This window comes from Sabethes cyaneus, chromosome 3 (genome assembly GCF_943734655.1).
Source record: "Sabethes cyaneus chromosome 3, idSabCyanKW18_F2, whole genome shotgun sequence".
In the NCBI taxonomy this organism is placed as follows: Eukaryota; Metazoa; Arthropoda; class Insecta; order Diptera; family Culicidae; genus Sabethes; species Sabethes cyaneus.
Genome location: NC_071355.1, coordinates 251,559,311 through 251,583,959, shown reverse-complemented (window position 1 = coordinate 251,583,959; position 24,649 = coordinate 251,559,311). Strand labels below are relative to the sequence as shown.

The 24,649-nt window shown below is 39.8% G+C and overlaps 1 protein-coding gene across 1 annotated transcript in view; it reads right to left on the bottom strand.

Moving 5' to 3' along the window:
• Nucleotides 1-24,649, bottom strand: part of LOC128741083 (uncharacterized) — a 114,212-nt gene that overhangs the window by 73,778 nt on the left and 15,785 nt on the right. The window contains exon 5 of the mRNA XM_053836659.1: nt 12,351-12,575. Within this exon, the coding sequence (XP_053692634.1) occupies nt 12,351-12,575 (225 nt within the window). The remainder of the gene's footprint in view (nt 1-12,350; nt 12,576-24,649) is intronic.

The window sequence follows — 24,649 nt, the reverse complement described above, 5'->3', positions numbered from 1 at the left end:
ATCCTGGAACTGATATTGCAACGGACCCTTGGGCTAATCTGAGAGAGCCTGGGATTTACTCTACAATTAACCCTGGAACTGACCCTAAAAATGGACCTGGGGCTGCCCCTGAACTGACCCTGGACTTAATTCTGGGACAGACTCTAAGACTGACTCTGGAGTGAACCCTGGGACTCACTCTGGAACTGGCTGTGGCACGGACCATCAGACTGATCCTTAAACGGATCCTGGGACTGACCATAAAAATGTTCCTAGGACTGAGCCTGGAACTAACTCTGGGACTGGTTCTGGGAGTGATCACGGAACCATTGATGCCAGATCTACGGATTTATCCGGCGAAATGACGACATAAGAAATGATATAAAGAAACGAAAAAGGACGGCAAGTAGACGACGGATAGACACTAAAACAGTAAAAAAGGTGACGAAAACGACAAAAAAAAAACGCAGAATGACAGCGACAAAAAAGTCAAAAACAGTGGTCAAAAGACGATGAACAGATGACGAAAATGCCACGAAATGACGGAATATGAAGAAAATACAATAAAGAGATGACAAAAGACGTCAACAAGGCGATGAAAAGACAACGGAAAGATGCCAAATTAACGATGAAAAAACAGCAAGTAGACGACAAAGAAATACAACACAGAGACAAAAAAGCGGTGAAAAGACAGCAACAGGATGACGAAAAAGTAATGACAATATAAGTTAATGAAAAAGAGTAGATGACGACAAATATGCACGAAAATTTCTGCACATTTCTCGGATTTCTCCGGTGTTCCACAGGGCAGTAATGTTGGGCCATTGCTCTTCTCGCTGTTTATAAACGACGTTACATTTTTATTCTCAGATGATTGCCGCAGACCACGTGAAACTGTTCAAGATTGTTAACGCTACTGTACTAACGATAATAATTGAGAAATGCAGTGTGATTTAATTTTATAGATAATCTAACCCGATTACTTATGAAATGCTCACTGCAAGCGCTCTTAGACTCATCACTTTTGCAATGAGACAATCCCAAATAGAGAAGCGTTCTGTTAGCCTAGTACCTTGGTAATTCTAAAAAAAATTCTCACTGAAAGCGCCTTGCGTTGATTTGTGACACCTGTTAACACTCTCAAACTCATGTCATTTGACAGGAGACAAGATCAATCAGGAAGCACTGATAAATCAAATGAATACTTATAATGTTGGACAGTACCAAATAGGCAAAATTGTGGTAGTTGAAAAAAACTGAGTTGTGCCGATGTTACCAAAGTCCAGACCCTTTTTTTGATATGAAAAAATGGCTTCTCAGTTATACCAATTCAATGTACAACTGGCTTTGGACATGGTTAACAGAGACACTTTAAGAATTAAAATATAAAACTGCTCTGTGATAAAGTAAAAACATTATTCTAAGCCAAATTTTTAGAAAAAAGAAAATTGAAAAGAAGTTGGCTGGTAATTGAAACAAGATTGGGCCAAACTGGGGTTATATGGTTGTTGAAAAATCTAATCGAATCAAAGTTAAATCCAGAACAAATTGACAAAAATAAATTAACTCGTTGATGTTACTAATGATCAACTAAGCAGAAATACAAAGCCAATATTAAATCAGCAAAATTGCGGCAACGATCGAAACAAACATTATTTAGATAAATTTTATATAACATTAAATTCATTAGGGCTAACTCGTAATCGAACAAATATTAGTTGTAGATTAACGTAAAATCGAAATATGTTAATTAGTAAATAAAAGAATTAGGCTATCGGGACAGAACAGATAACAGAGTTGTGCGTTTGCTAAAATTAATTCCAAATTGAAGCAGTAATGTGTGTGAAGTGCCAGTGTCAGCATCGCATTTGCAACAATTCCTGTTAGTTAGGTTCATACGATGGAGACGCATGGTACTTCAATCTGAACAATTGTATTAAGTATTTTTAGAACGTCGGTAATTGTTTCATCAATGATGACTGTAATATAATATTTCAAGGTAATCGTTTAAAATAACAGCGTTTGAAGTGGTAATAACTTTGACAGAGAAGATTATAGGTTCGCTACAGTAGTCTGTACGATTTTATTTCACAGGAAAAATTATAAATGTTGCACATAAAAATGAGTGAATAACTGCCCGAAACCATTATCGTAGCCGAAAACCTCGCAATGATGGGTTCGACCGTCATCAATCAATCAATCATTGAAACGATCATGCTATTAATACAGAAAATTTCCCAGTTACGGAATGCATAATGAATGGCATCAATTATATGGTGAGTGGCAATCGGGGGCGAAGTGTCAGAAATGGTTGTTGGCAGATTATTGCTATCACCACCAATCAGCAGCCCCGCACCGCATCGCACTGCACCGCACCGGGTTGGACCACGAGCGAACACACGCACTCATGGTAAAAGCACTCGAACGATGCAAAATTCACAAAAGAGTCCACCCGAAACGTTTGATTAAATTTTCAACGAAGTGCTTAACGTGTTTGGGAATTTTCCTCCCAAACCACCCCCACCCCTAGAAATCAGACGTTGGCTGTCGGCTCTGCTGCGTGTATGTTTCACGTTTTGAGTGAAACATGAGAAGAGAAGAACGAACGGAAATAGGTACCAACCTACGTTCAATCCGATTGTAGTTTTATGTGTCTCGCAAATAGAGGTGAATCGAAATAAAAAAAGACTCACCCATACAGAGCGGTCAATCAACATGGGAGAAAAAACGAAAAGTCATGGCGAGGTATTATCCGATTGGATTACCAAAAAGGTACCCTTATCACGGAAATGTCGCTTCAATTATGGGAACGATACCTACTGCCCTTTTGAAGGCCGTATTCTCAGAGGAAAACATAAATCCACTATCAAAGGGGAAGTCCATTTGGTCAGGTGCATGGAAATTGAGAGGCCCACCCGAAGACTAAAATATGTTAAACAGGGAATTTTGGTTTCGATCATTGGACCGGGTTTTGGTGAAGACTATTCGGAAAAAATAATTACAGTTTCATGGAAACAAAACATTCCCTGTAAAAAAAAGTCGTTAGTGCTCCATCATAATCAAATTCAAACAAAATGCTTGAAGCCAGTCTAACAACTGTGCTTCGCTAGTTTTCAACAGTTGTTTCATGCAAACACGCTGCAAACACAGAGTATACTTTCAAAAAGTCGCCATAAAAAACGTATCCCGCAAGCGAAAGGACCTTGAACCAGAGAACGAGAGAGCGTGCATGGTAATGACACTGCACTGTGAAGAATCGACATTTAATTATACAGATAAAAGAGGACACAGCCACGAAGCCCAAGCCCAAACGGATCGGATGATGGTGCACTCGTTCCAAACTGGGATGCTGTTTGGGATGTCTGCAGTGGCATCCCATGATACAACATGATTGAATCGGTCGTTGGTGTCGAGCATCGTTTCAATGAATTTTCAATTTTAATGCGCTGTAGCAACGGCATCCAGTAGTGAGTGGGTCCAGCGGAAAGTCGAAAGCCATCGAGACACCGGATTAGAGCATCATGGTCACTATGCCAAATCACCATTGTAGAACGTACTTGTACTCGTACTTGTATCCGGGGTCGTATTTTTGGCTTGTGAAAAGCAGCATCATGTTTGACAAAGTCTGTTTGACTCTCTGCTTTGTTTCCTTCCTCCCAAGGGATAAAAGTTTCAAAACAAAGTGATCAATTAGCTGACGTTGGCTTCACTAGGAATAGAAACCGATTCAACTCGAGGCCATCATTTGCCTTTATTTTTCGCTTAAATGAAAATGATATTTTGTTGTTTCTTCAATTGCCAACAACTAAACAGAACCACCATCATAAAAAATGTAACGCACTCACTTTAAGTGCTTGCTGTGTGACATTTGAATCAAGTGTGTTTGTTGCCGTTCGGCTCATATGAAGCACCGTAAAATTTTACGAATCATTTTCCTCGAAAAGGGGTTTTCTCTAACGATTATTTCCATTAGGTTGAGTGACCGAATCTTTTGCATTCATGTCGGACAGCTAACCAACCAGCCAGCCAACGTTGCGGTCTGTTTGCGCGGTAGTGGTTCTTCGATGCGGTCTGCTCCGATTTCGGTCAGTTGCTTTTCGGTTTTTATGTGCCATGGGGCACTGAATCACGAATGCTGCTGCTGCTAAGGAGCAGGGTGGCTACAGAGAGTATCTAGTGAATAGCCAACGTGCGGTCAGCGTAGAACAAATAGTGCGCTAGTAATTGCCAGTGGAAACATGAAAGCGAACGATAACGAACGGTTTATGCGCACTTACGGGGATGGTAAATGGTAAAGCCTAGGGGGGATGCTGGTAGTGATAATAGTGGGGGTGCGGTAGCACGTTAAATGCTTTTGCTGTGAGAGTAATTGGGAGATTCAGATCTGTTTTGCAGAAAAACTGTTCTAGTCCGTTGAATTTCCACTTAGTCGAGATCGAGGAAACTTATTTTCCGTTTAATTCACAATTCTCTTTCGATGATCTTTGTTTTCGCAAAACCAACAAAATCAATTAAATGGTTTCAATGGAAACTTTTTGTTCAGCAGTATTTACAGTCGTTTCACAAATTTAAGGTACATAAAACTGGGAGGCAAGGTAATAAATACTAATTTTCTTCCGAAAAATATGTGTTTTTGTCAGAAGGAAAGAAGTTTAAAAAACACACTGATTACGAAAAATATGGAATTAAATAGTAACGTAGACAAAGGTAAACATCACAGACTTAGAAGTTACTAAAGCAAAAGTATAAATTTAATTGAATATCCCAGAGCTTTAGTATTAAGGATTGCGACTCTATTTAGAAACCATGCTTGATTAGTTTGATTTGATATTTCATATAAATATTTTTACTCGTAATGTACGACTTCTAATAACGATTACTACTTATGGAAGTAACATATCCTAATAACACCAAATAACACACTACAAACATGGTTCAAAATTTATTACATTACCTACTCAATTCAATTTATTGTAAACTATTATTGATCTATTGATAAAAAGCACATTCTCAGATCAAACAATTCTGTCTTCTTAAAGGTTGCACTGTGTCTGTGGCTATGCATGCAACTAAATGCCTAACTAACAGCCCCCAAATAGGCATTAGAGAGAAGGTGGATAGCAGTAAAGATAGGTGATTTGAGAAGATTGTGGAAGAATAGAAAAAAGGTACATTAGGGAATTGATCGCTTTTATACTGTACATGAGGTTCAAAGTTTCTAATATAGCCCATGGGTAGAGCTTAGAACTAGTAGTAAATGGTCATAAAAATTAGACGTTTGCATAAATTTTAATTTTGAGTGAGTGATTTCGTATCAAGTATATCCATAACGTTAATTTCCAATCGCAATCGTTGTTGAAAAGCATTACAGCTGGCACGCACGATATTCTGTGGCATTTCATCCCAAATCTTCTCCGAACGTTGCTTGAAAGTACCAACAGGCAATCTGTCTTTGATTCTCTCTAGTTTCCCTAGCATGTAACCTACCCCATGCATAGAAATCGAGAGGATTCAAATCAGGCGAAGAGGCAGACCACTCTTTCGAAGAAATAAAATCCGGACGATGTGCTTATACCAAATCTGTACAGCTTTCGCCTGGTGAGACGGTGCAGAATCTTGTTGGAATCAGTAACAGTGCATTCTTGTGTGGAGGTATAACTAATGTTTTTAATAAAAGCTAGAATTATTCTATTCATTAAGACTATGGAAAGGAAAGTCTTGGCGTTACCTGTAAGCTGAATTTGTGTTTCTGCTTTTTTGTTCAGCAGAGTTTGCAATCAACTATGAATGTACAGGACAATTGTCATTAAAACAATGAATCATATGATTTTTTTATTGAAAAAATAAACAAACTGGTAGTACAAAGCTAAAAATAAAATGATAATAAAATATAAAAACTGTAACATTTATCCTTAAAAGAACCACTTTTTAATGACAAAAATATTAGAGTAGCTCCTATGAAATCATTGAACCACCATTACCTATTTTAAAAATTGTCGCTCATCACATACCATTACATAATTTTAAAACTCGACGTTCGCCGTTATGATCGGAACGAAAAAACGAATGAAGAATGGTGTTATGATTATAACCGCTGCCATTTCGATGTGATAAATGAAGCTATTGTTCACGTGCACTGGACGCTATCGTAATGTTGATGATACCGTTTCCTGTTTTTACAAAATAATCAACGGTTTAATTGAAACGAATGTGCTAATCAAAAGACGATATAATTTGAAATATTACCATCAGCCACGGTGGTCCTCTCAATTAAGCCGCTGCCGTAAGTTTATATCCTCGAAAGTATCTCTCAAGACATTTCACAGTGGTCAAATTTTGAAAAAAAAACGCGGACATTAGCAATTGGGTAAAAAATGAATAATATTTCAAGGGTGGTGTCTTCAGAGAAGTTTAATAATAAAATATAGCGCATCTTTCTGCACTATTAGGGTGACCGTGAATTCACCTATTAGGGTGATACAAGCTTTTGTTTTTTTAAATATTAATTTAAAAAAAAAATTCTTCAAAAAGTTACAGAACATACTAAAATAGGCAACTTTGCTGAACACATTACCTCTTACCGGTTGCGAAATATAATGATGTGTTAAAAAGGAGCGCTTTAAAATCGATTATGCTCAATAACTTTGCATTAAATTCGACCACTGTGCATTGACTTGCTACTAGTACCAATGTTGCGAATCGAGCGAGAAGTCAACTATCCCTACTCACACGCGAAAGAGTGTGAAAAAAATAGTATTCAACAACGTCGGACATGCAGGCGCCGGTGCTGTGTGCGACATTTTGCTACCTACACTCGCGCACGCTCATCGTCACATCGTCTTCCTGCATATAGCAAAGACTTGTGGGGAATCAAATGCCCATGTTGGCGCACTGGGATACAAATTTTGCATTACTTTTTCTTCTTCTTCATCTTCGCCCTCGATTCTACTCTCGGGTGGGAGCGCGAGCCCTCGCGTGTAATCGGCATCAGCAGATCCGGCTGCAACGAACGGCGAGCGTCAACTGTATCTGTTAGCTAAACACATACGCACAAAAAAGAAATAAGAGCGGGGTTTTAAAGAGATGCTTAGGCTGGTGTGTTTGTTAAAATGAGTGCGCGTGTGTGAGAAAATTAGACCACACGAGTGCGGGCCTCGCAACACTGGCTAGTACATGTTTATTAAAGACATTTTTAAAATTTTGAAATAATTTCATCTTCACAAACTATCAAGTTGAATTTTCGTTCTTAAATTTAAAAATGTAAAATTTATGGTCTAGAATGAAGTAATGAATTGAGTAACGGTAAATACGTTTAACAAAAAGTCCATGGTCGGCGGAACCGAATTCTAAGTGCTAATCCTGCTTCACAATCAATTGCGATCGCATTGACCGAGCCTCCGTACAAAGTGTACCCCATTGTTGCGAAACCCGCACTCGTGTGTTCTAATTTTGTCATACAAGCGTATTCGCCGGAATAAGCATTCTTTTCGGACTCTCGCTCTTATTTATTCATGTACTTGCGAGGGCTCACACTCCCATCATCGTGTAAAATCGAGGACATAAGATGAAGAAGAAAAGAAAAAAATAATACAAAATCTGTATCCCATGTGCCGCGTGACCTCACGGCCAGCTGACGGCTCACGAGTTGTTTGCCTCGTGAGTGGGCTATGCAGAAAGACGTTACAAAACTGTGCCTTCGCGAGTGTGTAGGTAGCAGAATGTCTGCATACAGAAATGGCAGCTGTTTCTCCTACACTTGCGTCAGTGGCATAAGCGTTAGATGCTATGCTTCTCATACTCACTCAAGTGAGAGTAGGCATCGTTTACTTCTCGCTCGATTTGCAACATTGGAGTACCCTGTACGCTCATTAAACTAGTCTACAGGCATTAAACGCGGATAATGCTCGAAGAGGACTTGCGAGTTCTAGCAGTTTTCCTGAGACGAATGTTAAGAACGATCTTCGGCGCTATACAGTAGAATGGAACGTGAAGGTGAAAGATGGGCCGTGAACTCGTCTGGCTCTGTAGCGAACTTAGTATCGAAAAGTGGCTGAAACTGCACAGATAAGATGGGCAGGGCATGTTGCAAGACTGCATGGTGTGATAACAATTCAGTGCCGGCGTTTAGCCCGGCAAACCTGTGCGGTCGCACAGAGCCTCGCGCTTCAGGGGGCCTCGCGGTTAGTGATGACTGGAGAAAATGTTAAAAATTGTAATGGATCCTTGGCTGTATATATAACAAAATAAATCAATGAAATTAGACCTCGCTGTTTTAGTAAGTCTCGTTACATAATTGATAGACGACTCGATTCTGTTTGCACGCTGATTCGAGTATTCGATTAAATGAGAACTTAGCTCTTTTGTATCAATCAATCATCACCAGATCCGCATGATATTCTACCCACTTTTTACGAAAAATGGACAGCGTTATAATTTCCGAGCTCCTGGTTTCACTTTGGGATATATCCCGGGGAATTGTCGGAAAGTAGGCAGATACCTAAAGGCATACCTAAGGCAGATAAGAAAGAGAAAATCATGCATAAGTCTTTCAGACCAATAAGTCTGGTATCAACGCTTCTTAAGTTGGTGGAGAAAATTACGGATAACTATATCCGCAATGAGTTTTAAAAAAACTCCGTTGCATGGAAGTAAATCTCCAGAAACCACACTGCACTGCGTAGTGAAGAAAATCGAAAAAACTGCTTGTGCTTTCCTTGACATTGAAGGCGCTTCGATAACACGCCCTTCGCTTTAATTATTCCGACTGTAGTGCAATCATGTGTGGCTCTCTTTCAAAATGAAATCGATAACACTACAATGAGCTAGATTCAAGAAATGTTTTCAAGCAGAGAAACCATAGCATCATTGGGAGAGACGTCGCTCACGATTTTGGCGATGAAAGGAAGTCCATAAGTTTTCTGCTCTTGCTTTGGTCACTGATGGCCGACGCATTCCTGCACAGGCTATCGTAGCTTGGTTATGAGACTATTACTTACGCCTCCAAAGGAAAATTGATGTAGTACAGCTAGGAGCTATAAACACCACCATATTATGATGTTCACGGGGGTGGCTTAATATAAACCACACAAAAATTCTCGTTATACCATTCACTAGCCAAAAAATATATTGTTACTCCCCCTATACTAATGTTTAACTGTCAGGCTGAGCTTCAGTAATGTAGTTAAACCACTAGATTATGCTGTTAAGAAGGCATCTGTTTGGAATCAAATACAGAGTTGTAGACTAAACATTGGAACATTTAAATTCACAAAATCGATTTATCAATTCAACAACTTATTAATCGGATTAAGCGCACTCTTCATTTTCATTCTAAGGATAACGAACAAATATTTTTCTAATTTCTTTTTGGCAGGCGAATGATCATGGGTTCGAATGTTAGTAGTATCAGACCTTTTGATGTCAAGTGACTTTAACAGGGGTTGATGCTTAGACCTCTGTACATCATTTGTTCGTACCAACTAAGAATCATCCTGCCAGTACAAGTTATAAGTTATATGGTGGTACAAAAACTTGTTAGAACGACGTCGGCAACAGACTGCCTGTTTCTACCACTCTTACCGACTAGATAACAGTCTATCTTCTCGGTGGCAGAAACAAAGGGCAGTCATACAAAAATAATATTGTCGAAGCATGTGATGCGTGCGTGCAATGATAGAATTGGAAAAATAGAACAATAGAAGAGTGCGACAATAGTTTAGTAGGTAAAACATTCAGGTGCCAACTGAAAGAGCGCGGGTGCAAGTCCCACCTGCCATTGAACATATGAGTAATTCTCGCTGAAACGGGGCCACTACTGACACGAGGTCTTCAAATATTGGAACTTTTACGCTTAATTGATTGAAAATGGTTAAAAAATAAGAATTACACTTTTGATACCTCGAAATAGTGGACCCCTTGCGCCAAGGGGTCTAACAGGTTAAAAAAAAGTTGAATTTTGAGCAAACCTTGAGATCTACATTATGTGATATTTCATAAATTTGCCAGGAAACAACTAACGAATGGTCCGGTTCTGTAAAGAAGAACAGGGCTTTCAGATGGAGTAAAATTTTTTTTTGGCGGCCATCTTGGATTTGGTTGCCATATTGAATCTTATTAAACAATCGCCGTTTTCAACATGAGCCCCCCAATCGATTTCGTTTTAAGACCACCATTGGAAAGCTGAGAAAAAATGTTTCTTGGAGAATTTTTTCTCAGCTTTCATAAAATTAGGTGAGCAATTGCACTAACTGAATAAAACAACCAGTTATTTGTAGCAAGATTCACAATTTTCATATAATTATTGTGATATTTCCAAAATTTGCTATGAACCAAACTACAAACGACAAATCGATTAGGGGGCTCATGTTGAAAACGGCGATTGTTTGATAAGATTTAATTTTTCGAGGTATCAAAAGTATAATTCTTATATTTTAACCATTTTCAACCAATTAAGCGCAAAAGTTCCAATATTTGAAGACCTCGTGTCAGTAGTGGTCCCGTTTCAGCGAGAATTACTCATATATTTTTGTCCTATATATGGAATTTTTTCTGTTCATCCAATTTATCATTCTTCGAATCAGACACTTCCTACCTTTCTCAAAAATAAAGCTATTAGAGTCAACTCTTGTGGCCGGCTCGGGAAACGTAATGAAATCATCAAACGTGCACCTCGTTTTTGGAACTTGAAATTTTGTTTCTGATGTATCCGAAATAAACATTCACTGAAGCATTATACTGATTTAGCGTTGAAATAATCGAAAGGTTTGGTTTTCATATGAAAGTTTTAAGGAGTACAACCAGATGTGATCTTGAAGTCACTTGGATTATTGCTATGACCAGGAAATGGAACTCTTTTTTTTAAATTGCGAATTTAAATTGTCGCAGAGCTTGGCATTTTTAACGACAAGCAAGTGGTATTTTTTCGATCGAAATTAAATTCGAATAAAAAATTTTGCAGTTCGTCTTGCCTCAAGTGCAACTTCAAACAAAACGCTTTTAGGACTTTAGGTGCTTCTATCGTCGTTCACTTATATATTTTTACTGATAATTTTTCATCTCCACAGTCTGTCAAATTGGATTTTGAGTTCAACTTTGCAAAAATTATTTTAATATAATGTGAAAAATTTAGACTAACTGACAAAATGTGTCAAGCTTGGCAATAATCTTTGGATCTTGGAATAATTTTTGCGGTATTAAGGGAAAATATTTACTCTTTAATGTTGCATAATAGCGATAACACTTGATTCACCAAAGAAAAAAGGAATAAATCAATCTCAATCTTTCATTATACAACATATCATGGAAAAAATCCTTTTCCGGTTTATAAATGTTTAGGCTCTCATTTTTCTATGAAAAATATCGCTAAGGCTACGGGATATTAATTCTACACTAATGAAACTGCGCTTAAATATTTTCACTCTGAACTATTGATTGATATAATTGCGTATTGCATCCATTCCCATCACCACCACACCATCTAACTATTTAACCACAGTTGTAGGTTTTAGATGTGATAACAAGCGGTGAAATTGCAACCGCTATTTTGCTACATTGCACTATGCATGCCGATGCTGGTCGAACTTTTCCCACGCCCCCACGGCTAATCAAAATGGGACCAGACATAGGTATTGAAAACACCGCCACTAGAGGGGAAGCAGGAAGCACAGCAACGTTATTCGATTTGCAGAAATTAGGCAAAACATTCAAAAGAGGTACGGCTAGAGGCACACGGTGAACACGAACACGGTGGGTGGGACGGAAGAACAGGATCAATCCTGCTGTAATTACCCGGCTAGCTGTTCGCTGCTGTGGCTCAGATAGTTCGGCGGAAATGTCAACTGCGGACTGCCGGTGATAATGAACGGCGAACTGACGACGGAGATGGAACTTGCGCTGGGCGAAAAGTCCGCATCCGGCTGCTGCTGATGCTGGTGTAAGCGCTGCTGTTGCTCCTGAACTCGTTGGGCTCTATCAGCGTGTCGTGCCGTCGAAAGACAGGGCGAGACAGAGATAGACGGAAGAGGAAGGAACAGTGGTCTGTTAAGATGTGTTGAAGAGCGTTTATGGATTTGTTTTTTTTTGTGTGCACAAAGTGGGTTTGGATTGAAGATTTCATAAGAATTGAAGTGCATTTCAAACAACAAAATTCAGAAAAGAGTAACAATTCATGAATATCTTACTGTACAGTTTGTTTTGTGTTTCATTCCGAGTGATATAGTTTGCTACAACTACTAATATTAAACAGTGTTACATAGCATTTTCTAACGTTTCTAAAGATTCTAACCATTGTTGTAACCGAATAAACTAAACAACTGTTTTAATGCATTGTAAATAATATGAGGAAAATGCATTTTGCCAACGATGTCACTAACCTTGGGCCCTCTATCCGAACGGCATCGTCGTCCAAAGGCATCCAGGTACAGCGTCGCACGTCTCCCGCCGGCAGTGTGACACTGCTTCCCGTAACCATCGAGCCTACCCCACTGCCAGCGCTCCCTGCTAGAAAGGAAGTCGGTTTCCGTCGGAAGTACGGATTGTCCAACTCATCGTCGTACTGCTGCAGGATGGATTTCGTAATCGGTCCCGGTTGAATGTATCTGTAAAATTAACCAAAAAAAACACGTTAGTTACTGATGAATAACCGTTCGTTTGAATAAGTTCAATTAAATCAATATTTTGGGTGAGCTTGACCAGGTGAGGTTGGCAAATTCCCCTTCTTCCAATATAAACCACTGCTCGGTATGTTAAAATCAACTGCAACCCCAAAGCAAACACATCCGAGCTTGCAAACAAACAGCTTCTAACCGCTCGAACCAGTTCAATCAATTTCACGCGTGACACTTGTGTGTTTCACCATCAAAGCCTATCGCCCCTCTCGCTTGACTTGAACGATACTGCTAATTGAGTGCGAGCCAGTTCCCCGAGGGTACAACGCATGACACGAACAGTGCCGCAATACCGGCCGCCGTGAGGTACAATGCGTCCGCTTTTAATTGAATAGAACTTCATTGTTGAGTACAAAGCGTTACCATTAATTTCGTTGTGGATTGGTTTTGAATGCGTTTATTCAACTCAATACCTAGTCGAATTTGAATCAGGAGCTATGTAAATTTAATATGAAATATTGTCATGTTGTCACATTATCTCATATTAAATAACCTTCAATTTTAAACTCGCAGCAGTTGCTAGCGACTCTTATTTCTCAGTCTCATTAAAACCTACCGAAACACAAAACGTTCACTTTGCGCTAATTTGCGCATGCAGCGGAGACAGTCATTTCGCAGCAGCAGTGAAACGAATTTCACACCTCTGTAGTGCTCTTTTAACAACATCTGACATCATTAGCACCGAGTGTAAGAGACCTTGATACGCTTACCTACTGGCAGACGCACAAAAACATATCCGCTACGAGTTTTTTCTTCCTGCGGGAAAAAGCAGGTCACATTCCGTTATCCTGTGATAACCATCAGCATCATTCCACGCGCGGGAAAGGAAACTTAATCATCCCCCTGTAAGTGGCGTCCATTGCACAGTGCTAGTTGAATAATTCCAGGCCGGTAATGTGTGTAGTAATAGCCCTTAAAATTTCATATACATGCTGATTTTCTCAACAACGAAACCCTCCAGAATGTGAAAATCGTTTGCTATATACGAGTACGACGGATGACGACTCCAGATAGCACCGAGTGGCATTACCAGAGCGCGGATCGGAATAAAATCTTTCCCTCTGAAGAGGTGAAGCAGAAGCAATAATAAAAAAACCAAACAGGAAAAAGGCGGTTTCCATACTTCTAAGCCGACTCGAGCACTGAAGCGCAGAATAGAAGAACGGAACGCGCGCGGTGTTAAATTAAAAAGTTTTTCCCCATCGTTGGAATTTTTTATCTCCCCACGAGTGTGTGTGTGTGTGTGGGGGGGGGGGGGGAGGGGGGATTACCATGGAGCACCTATGAATATGAACGCAATCGGACACGGAGGCGAAAAATACAAAAATTTTAAATCATATTTCTGTCACCAGCGTTGGAGGAGGATCAGGTTAATTTAAATTTCATGCCGGTGTGTGCTTGTTTCACTTGCTGCATTCGAAATGGATTTTATTCAGTTATACCATTTTTTCCTCGCGTTACTCGGCTTACGTGGCGTGGGAGTTACTGCGGAATTGTGGAACCATTGTGGAGGTGTTAAGCATATATGAAAAATTCGGTGAAACTAATTGGAAAATGAAATATTCAGCAGGGTAAACCTAATAGAGGGGGGTGGCTGATTGGTTCTATTATGAAGCGTTTGGAGTAAAATGGTTTACACTTTTGAATTAATGTATTTATTTGTGGTTCTATTGTTTTATCGTGGGAATTTTAATGGAATTTAGGTTTATCGTTAGAGCTACATTTGGATGATGGAATATTTATTGTGTCTGCTTTACACAGCAACCAATTTGCATTGCCGATTGCGTTTCGGTATGACTTCATCGTTTCGACGTAAACAATATTGATAATGTAATAACAGTATCTGTGTGGAAAATTCTCCATAAAAGATTCCAACTATCAATAGTGAAATTTATTGTTTCATTTCATGAATGTTTACAGACAAGATATTGAACGTTTGAAGGAGGGTAAACTGTGACTGTCGATGCAAATATTTAATAATCTTTTCGATCCAATATTTTAAAAGAAAATTATTATAATACTAGTTGAGCCCGAATCTTACGATCCGGGAAATATAAATGTCTGTTCAGAATCCAGAAAACTGCCAATACATTCCATTGGCCAGTGTTTATGAAGATGTTTGATCTTTGAATTAGTTCTTTGAGTTCTTATAACGCATAATATAGCTCTACGATGTTGTACATAAAAGAGTCATAGCCGGAAACTGAAACAAATAGTTTTTTTTGGTCGTATTGGATGTTATTTAACTGAATAAAAACTTCTGGCTGTTTGCAACATTTATGCAGTCTGATTAGAGAAAAATGTTGCTTAGAAAATTCTTGATCGTTTACAAAGATTAACTCATTTTTTTAAATTTTGCGACTTGGCCCGGTCTGATTTAACACCGACCATATGATGTCGCGACAAGCAATCGAGGTGAGCAGGCGAGTCGAGCAGACGAATCTTGCAATCGAGTCAAGCAGTTAGGTCAAGCAGTCGAGTCGTACAGTCAAGTCGAGCAATCAAATCGAGCAGTCCAGTCGAGCAGTTAAGTCAAGCTGTTCAGTCAAGTAGTCTAGTCGAGTACTTGAGACGAGCAGTCGAGTCGAATGGTTTAGTCAAGCAGTCGGGTCAAGCGGTTAAGTCGAACAGTTGAGTCGAGTCTATTCAACCAGTTAAATTAGGCTGTTCAGTCAAGCAGTTGAGTCGAGCAGTCGAGTTGGGCAGTAGAACCGAGCAGTCGAATCCAGCAGTTTAATCGTGTAGTCTACTCGAGCAGTTATATCGAGCTGTTCGGTCAATCAAGCTGTCGAGCTGTCTAATCAAGCAGCTGAGTCGAGCAGTCGAATCGAACAGTTCAGTCGAGCTGTCGAATCAAACAGAAGTCAAGCAGTCGTATCGAGTAGTTAAGTCGAGTGGTCCACTCGAGCAGTTAAATCGAGCTGTTCAGTCAAGCAGTCAAGTCGATCTGTCCAACCAAGCAGTTGAGTCGAGCAGTCGAATCGAACAGTTCAGTAGAGCAGTTCAGTTAAGCAGTCCAATCGAGTCATCAAATCGAGCAGTCTAATCGACCAGTCCAGTCGAGCAGTCTAGTCAACCAGTTGAGCAATCGAGCAGTCCAGCAGTCGACCAGTGAGGTGACAGAATACAATCCATTGCTACGAAAGCATGACGTCCTGGCAAGGATCTGTTTTAGTTACCTATAAGCCTGCGGTACAGACATAAGCTTCTTATATAAATAGATTTTTAGAGAACGTTTAACGTAGCTCCAAATAAAAGGCGGAATAAAAACGTCGAAAAAACGACGAAAAATATCAAAATCAGAGTTCAAATAACGACGAACAGACGACGTATACGAAGAAAGACAAGAAAGAGATCACAGAAAACAGCGAAACGACGTCGAAAATCGACTTCTATATCGACAAACTTCGTAGCCGATTGTTAAAGTACAGGGGCTAGTGAAAGGACCCTACTAGCTCTATCTAGCAGTTCCGCCCAGCCGAGATTCGAACATACGACGACTGGTTTGTTAGACTTGCGTCGTCCCTTGAGGCTAACTGAAAGGTTAGCGAAAGACTATAGGGTAGCGGAAATACGACAACGGAATGGAACGGAAAGAACCACGAAAAGGCATTAAATAGACGAACGACGAGAAAGTGAAGGCAATGAAAGATGAGAAGATGATGAAAAAAAGACAAAAGATGACAAAAATAGAATGGAAAGACGGCAAAAAAAGCAAAACAAGCGACAAAAATCCCAAAAAATATAATAAAAGCGATGCAAAGATTATAATAAATAAATGCAGAAAAGGCGATGCAACGACTTTAAAATGACGGCAAAGCCGCAGCCAGAAATGCAATCAAATGTACAAAAGACGGTAATAAATAACAACAAAACGTTGAGAAGAAATAAACGTCTAACAGAGACAAGAGTTTTTGCTATTAATAATTCAAGAAATGGTTTAATAAAGTAACTTAAAAATTGTATCAGTTGAAAATCAATATGTTTGAAGACATGTTATAATAGCCTGAAAATGAACTAAAACTGAGTATAATGTCGCACGTAAGACGTAATTCCATATAGCAGTGTCTGGTCTGATCTGGCTTATAAAGCATCCGAATACCAATCCGGTTCTAAGCAAGCAGGGCAATGCGTTGTGTCATTTTGGCTCTACTTATCCCACATTCGTCCGGATGTTACAAATGAACACAGTTCTGCTATGGTACGAGCAAATTTTGTTGTAAAGGTGGTGGGAAAAGCGGCAGACATTAGTAGTGTGACGTTCATTGCCTACAACGATAATAGGCTGGAGCAAGTGTGTGTCTCTGCCACGATACGAGGTCACTCTGATGTTTCCTGATGTGCAATACTTATATTCCTCCCGACAAAAACCGATCAGTTGATTTAATAGAAGAGCACATTAGCATCGTCCGTGAACTCTGCAACAGGGTCTCTCAAGATGACACTGTCCTTGTGTGCGGCGATTACAATAAACCCTGCTCTATAATAACTAGTCGTATTTAACTTCAGCGAATATAGCATTAGTCGACGGCATGGACTTTTTGACCATGAATCAAGTAAATCTATAACTGAATAACAACGGCCGCTCTCTAGATTTAGTTTTTGTGTCTGAGGCCAGCCGTACTGTGGTTACCACTTCCAAGTACTCCCTACTACCTGTAGATCTTCATCATTCTTCATTAGATATTCGCATTAATGTTTGTGGCGAATTTTCGGGGTCGCTACCAACGACAAATGAACACAGGAGAGGACTCAATTTCCGGAAAACCGATTTCAACACACTTTCTGCTCACCTATCAGCAAGATAGGTTGGAAATCTATCCACAATTGCGTGGATGCCCATGATTTGGCCTCCCTGTTCGGCAATAGTATCCGTCAATGGCTAAACTCAAACGTTCCAGTGAAAAGGAAACCAGTTTCACCTCCATGAAGTACTTCTCTTCTTCGTAAACCGAAAGGGGGCCGCAATCGTTGGCTGCGTCGTTTGAGCACTAATATATCAGTTGTGTTAAAGAACAATTTCAATACTGCGAATGGCAACTACGGAAAGTTAAATGTTGCACTTTATAAGTCGTACGTTCTAAGGGTGCAGTTTGGTTTGCGTGGGAATCCAAAATCCTTTTGGAGTTTTGTGAATACGAAACGGAAAAATCAGGTAATCCCATCCAACATGGTTTACAAAGGCAGAGAATATACGAATAGAGCCGAAGCACGTGATTTCTTTGCGATACATTTTGCTTCTGTCTTTCAAGCCAACTTGCCGGTAGACCAGTAATTTTTACTTCCTTATCCAATGCGGTCTAGCAAATAAAGGCCGACCTGGACCGAAGCAATTTCAATTTTGTATAGATGTTAAGTAATATATTGGCCTCCGAAATTATTACGGAATTGAAAAAATCAAATATTTTTAGAAAAAATGCCTGTAGCTTTAGAACCGAAGGAGATAGCGACTTGATTCCTTTAAACAAAATGTGCGTTTTCTATGCGTGTGAAAGTGCTAAGAAGGCATGATTTGTGAGAAATAAACACGAAAGGAGATATAAAGAAAAAACGGATTTTTAAGGTCCACCTCGACCAAAAAACTTTACATAGCTCCAGCCCATCAACCATAAGAGATAGAACTTTCATTTCTTTAGCAAAGTTACTCAAAATTTAATGTTCTTCAACTTTCCCGAACATTTTATTCAGTTAACTTAAGCCATAAAAAAGTTTATGTCATAATGTCATATGCACCAAAAAATGTGGAAGTTGAAATAACAAATTTTCTCCGAACATACTATATACCTAGGACTAACGGTTTTAGTGTAATTACTTTTGTCCATCTAGATTTGGGTTTCAGTCCACATTGAGCCGCTTTGAAACTGTTCGAGATTATCGTCAGCGACCGAATTCTACAAGCCATGAAGTCTTATATCTCCTCTGACCGACATGGTTTAATTCCCGGCAGTTCCGTAACTACAAACTTGTTAGACTTCGTTATCACTTGTTCGATGGCTATGAAAGGCAGAGAGCAAGTAGATGTCATTTATATGGATCTGAAAGGGGGTTTCGACAAAATTGACCACAAAGTGTTACTCCGTAAATTTCTGCGAATGGGAGCCTTGAGCAGATTGGTATCGTGGCTTTCATTCTATCTGACTAAAAGAACGCTTCATGTTGAACACGGCCTATGAAACTCTTCACCGTTTGTTAATATATCTGGCGTTCCGCAAGGAAGCAATATAGGACCACTTTTGTTCGTAATTTTTTTCAACGATGTTGCATTCTTGCTTGGTTATAGATGCAAAATTATTTACGCCGATGATTTGTTGCTAACGAATTGAAATATTATGTAATTACATCATACACTATTCATTAAGACAAATTGTCGGATGGATTATAAATAAATAAACAAATGAACCAATATTTCTTAGTTACAGCTCGTGGAATTATACCCCATCAACTAAGCCTCTTGCCAGGGCAAGTTTATAAGAATGGTACTGACTCGAGGAGCGTAATGAAGCCTTTTCTTCAAGAGAAAATTATAAGTAGTCTGCGCACTTGCTGGCACTGGAGAAGATAGGCTAAAAATTAATAAAGAAATATGGGTGAGAAAGAAACGGGCTAAAAACACCAGCACTCAAGCACCGATAATAAGCAGTTTGCGGTACTGCAAAAACAACGCAGTGCGGGATGCAGGAAAAACACCTGAAAGATGTTATCAATAGATGGAACAGTAACCAGAATACTAGTCCAATTCTTTTTAAAACGTGATGCGTTCTTTCACTAAGCATCAATTAGATCAACTTTAGGAAGTTCACAATTTTACTCGATTTAAAATGCATGTAAGATTAAATGGAATCTTTTTCGTTTAATTTTGAATAAAACAAAATTCTAGCTGAACTTTGTAACCTTGCACACATTAATCTGGATTCTTCTAACCACAGTATTGACCGGTGCAATTTTTATCCATTATCTAACGAATTATCTCTGAGATGGCACAGAACACAACCAGGTCCTATTTCACAAATTGCATGCAAGAGTGACCGATCGGGGTCAACCGTACGTGCCATTTGTGGCAAGCGAAACGAAAGTTATTCGCTATCCTACCGACGACGATGCAATGTTACAAACGAATTCAAAGGAAAAAAAATCCCATTTATCAAACCGTACACCTGTAAGTGCACAGATATCTTCTGACCGGTCCGGCCACATCGAGTGTGCAGTCACCGTGCAACGTGCTCCGGCATCAGCAGCACTGATAGGTCACATCTGGGTCTTCCATTAGTACGTTTTCGCAGCGAGAAAAAGTGCAGGTACTCTAAAAGCAACGGTTGTTCGAACTCGAGCTGCATGATAAGTCGTGTTAGTTCAATAATATCGCTAGTGGCTTTGGAAAAGCTTTCATGGTCTGCCACAGAGAACCGGTGCACTACTTGAGTTTTATTGATACGGAATGTCACACAGGTCTTAGGTGAGGATGTGTTTTTGCATCGTTTCAAATTCTCGATTTAAGCGTGTTCCAACAAATGGTACACTGTACCTGACAAGATGAGATTCAATATTTTTGCAAATTGTCTGACAAAACTAAAGCAGCAAAAAGATGGTAATAATAAATGACCATACACAAAGTAGAACCACGTACCGAACCATTCAAAAGACATTTCACTGCAATTCCAGTTTCATTTGAACCGAACGAACGTCAACTCCGGGGTCTCCCCGCCCGGCGACGTTTCAACTACTCTTTTGAGTGGCAATGTTCCGAGCAATGTCAGCATCTAATGAGATTCGGTATGACAACCCATAAACTTGAGATTAAAAACACCGGTTTCACCTTTTGCCCTGCTGCTGCCTCAGCATCTGATAGGACTAATCTTCCATATTACAGAAAGTTGATCGGGGCAAATCAAATTACACCGGCGTCCTTATTCGATTAGAGACACATTTCTCCGCACATCGACGAGACTTGAGCAGCAGATGTCGATGATCTCGCCCAGTCATCTGGAAGGTAACGGCTAGTGAAAGCATATCCTTGTAGCCGCACAGACCGGTGAAAGGCCGGTGTGCGTATGAGCCGTATTATCGACGCTCGCTCGGTGTCGTTGTTGGTCCAACTAACCGCCAATGGGCGGAGAGGCGATAGTCGGAGAGATGGTCAAAGCTCAAGTGAATTCGATGGGAGGATAAAACGTGCAGTTTCTGTGTGCATACGTGAAGCTGTATGTGCATTCTGCTGTGCGGTTGCTGAAAGCACGATAAGAATGGACAAGTTGATCATTGGGAAATTGTCGGAATGACCCACATACGACGCGGTGTGACTTTGTACGGAACGACCGACGCAGGGGAAAGCGAGACAGCCGTGGACGATGAAGTCAGGAGTGAAATCGGTTTTATCTTCGCTGTCGCAAATTGCACGTCGTCGCTGGGAATGCACTCTGCTGGCAGAGTCACACACCGATGCGATGTCCTATCGGATGGAGGCCGCATCGCTGCATTTTCGACGCAATGAAATTGCCCCACCCGATCTCTCCCCACCACTGGCAGTGTCATTGCTCCGCGTGCAGCGTGCGTCTATTTGCGATAATGTTTGTCAATATGTTGCTGAATTTATGTGATTTCACGGAGCGTCGGTTCGCATCGCCGCGGGATGTATTTCGTCGCCATTTCGGTGCTTTTATGGAGAGTGAAGTTTGGCGGAAAAGCACGATTTATTCGTGGTGGGTGTTATTCAATTTTGCACAGTAGTGTGTTCCGTTTGCAGCGAGTTACATTCAGTAATTGTGCGGTTGGTTGGAGGGATGAACGGGTTTTCAGGAACATATTACGGTTATATTTTGCGCAAATTTGGGCACGTTTGAAAACGGTATCGAATATTCGTAATTACGTATTACCACTTGTTTGCGAAGCGGTAGCTGGCCCGGTGGTAGCAATATTATGCGATATTCGCATGAAGTACCTGAATAAACAAACCGTTGCCAATTATTCAGTAGAAATACATTTTAATACATTATTTGCTTCGTTGATGTTCAATATGGTAAGCTACATTGTCAGAATGAGTTTCTACCCCGGATTTTCGAATAGATTGTTGCTTGTCGACGATTCGTTTATTCTAGATTGAATGATGTGTTAATTAGGTCACATAGACGATCGCATAAATAACCACTTACTTTTAAACTAAAAGGGAAAAGAATTTCCTTGTGTAGTCTGCTTTCGCATTAAATCGAAACTACACGAACAATTTGGGCTACTTCAAAGTTACCTTCTGTAAGGATAATACTATCGAGGCAGTTTCCTATCACCAGGATTTATTTCTGGAGACCTATTTTACTTCCGAAGGCAAACGCACCAGTATTCAACTGCGGTTCATAAAGAGTTAATGGCAAATGTTCAAATTTCTATATCCTTAACGGAAAAAATTCGTCGGCACACCAATGGGATCCATCGATTTCAAGTTGAGAATATGCAACAAGTACGCCAGTAACGGTATTATACGAAGTTTAAACCAACAAAAGGTTCACATTGAGGCGGTCTGTGGGAGGCTGCTATTCATTCTGTTAAAAACACCTCCTAGTATGAATCGATGATTTTATTTGACCACTACTTGTGTGGAATGTTGATCCGTTCGCTACTCGTTGCCCAGCTACCGGTGCGGTGTTGAGAGATGGTATTGTTTTAATAAATGAATTTCCAAAGAAATCACCTAGAACGCACACTGGCCTTGATATTCTATTCCCCGGATCACCAACTGTTGGTTGAAGGCAGCATCGCTCCGCTACTCCCTGTAGAACCACACCATACTCCTCTTTGACGTTTCTTTGACGGATTACTTATCGAGCTATGATTCCGGAATCTTGCATAATTACTCTAACGTTAGTGACATGGCTGCGATCTTTAGCCATATCATCGTGTAGTGGTTTAATTTTAACCTGTTTTTTAAGTGCCGTAATTCATCTGCACGGGGTTCTGTTCGCTTGCGTAAACTGAAGCGGCTAAATAACAATTCTCAGCGCAAACATTGTCGGTTGAAAACTACTGCGACGAGGCTTAGCTTCAAACGTCATAGTGGACGGTTACCGTCACCTGAATAGTGCACTGTACAAGTCATATGTTTTACACGTACAGACCGACCTTCGTAAGAATTCGAAAAATTCTAAAAGGAATTGTTATCGGTAATAGCTTAACCGCTTAGTTAGTTTCGAGGTACTATACTGGTCTAACAAGCCAGTCGTCGTATGTTCGAATCTCGGCTAGGCGGTGCTGTTAGATAGAGTCAGTAGGATTTCTGCACTAGCCCCGTATCTGTCCTTTACTTTAATAGCCGGCTGTGAAGTCTGTCGATAAAGAAGGGTCAAGTCTAAGAAAGACGTTAAAGTCCAGGCTTTCCTTTTTTGCTTATCGGAATGTTCGTCTGGATGACATTGAAGCAACATCAGAATTTGCTTGGGTAAAGCTGAACGGTACAGATAATTAATTAGGCGTTGCATCAATTTTGGACATTGATTGATTGGGTCTTTTATCGATTATTGGTGAAACGTGTTGATAATGTAATGAAAGATTGTAAATCTTTCAGAGGAAATCCGTGTAAAAACCTTCTATGCTCAAACCCTATTTTACCCAGAAGGGTTTACCGAAAATTCAAAAACCTGGGAATGAGATGAAAACAGAAAAATTAGCAAAATGGCTAGTTAAAAGAATTCCAGGCCATGCCAAAGAAATTTCCGAGTCGATCGGTTATGACCATAGGAGATTTCGTAGAAAAATTAAGGTCTTCTAGACATATTGCCACAGAGGAGTAAATGGTTTCATTCGACGTGGCAGCGCTGTTCCCAAGTGTACCAGTGAAAGAAACCTTAAATATTTTAAAAGACTGGTTACTAACTCAATACAGCGATAGTAGTTGGAAAACCAAAATTAATAAATATTTGCTATTAACCAGACTATGCATGGAAGAAAATTTCTTCACATTCAGGGGAAAATTTTTCAAACAAATGAAAGGGGCCCCAATGGGGAACCTCCTCTCACCTGTTCTATGTGAGCTTTTCATGGCGAATCAAATTCACATTCGAAGACTGCCGTTCTTAGATGTCATTGTGTTACGAGAATTTGGCAGTTTCGAATTTGAAGTGTATAGGAAATTCACGAACACTAAAAAGGTAACACCTAGCACTTCAAATCACTCTTTTCAACATAAGAGGGCGTTCTTTCATCACATGATCCATCGGATGGAATCGCTGCCCCTTAGTAGAGAAGCGAGACAGATTGAAATGGACTACATTTTTGAAGTTGCTAGGCTAAATGGCTATAGTAGAAATGCCATCCAAGCCATTGTCAACAAGAAAAGTAAGATCCAATATACGAAATCTTCTACCACGCTCACTCCGATGAGCGAAGATCTGAAAAGAGTAGCTGTTGAATACGATTCAGTTTTAACGCACCTTAATGAAAAAGATTTGGTTTAGATATTGTCTACACCACTAGGAACAACCAAATCAAAAATAGATTGGGGTGTACTAAAGATAAAATTGAATTATTAAACAGAGCAGGGGTTTACAAAATTGCTTGTAGTCACTGTGAAAAAGTTTACAATGGACAAACTAACAGGAACTTGGGTATTCGTTTTAAGGAACACACGGCTGAAGTTACCAAGGAACACGGACACCTTTTCATTTTAAGTCCAAAGTAACGGAACATATATTCGAGAATATCCATCCACTAGCCGCTGAAAACATCCATCTTCTTCGCCCAATCAATGCACAGTAACAGTATGTAACAGTCGAAATACGTATCTGCGGATTGTATACATGAGTGGATGGTTACCCAGGTAACCAATAAGCATTAAAATAAGCAGTAAATCAGTTGTTTATTAGCATTCCTGGCGTTTTATACTGCAGGTTGTTGTTTATCAGCTTTTTAACTGCATAACTGTTGTAAATTGGCATCCACAATTCTATTTAAATTCTTCTTGCTGGTAACTAGCTGCAAATAAGCATTGTCAGCACTATAAGAGGGCTAGCAGTAAAGTAGCC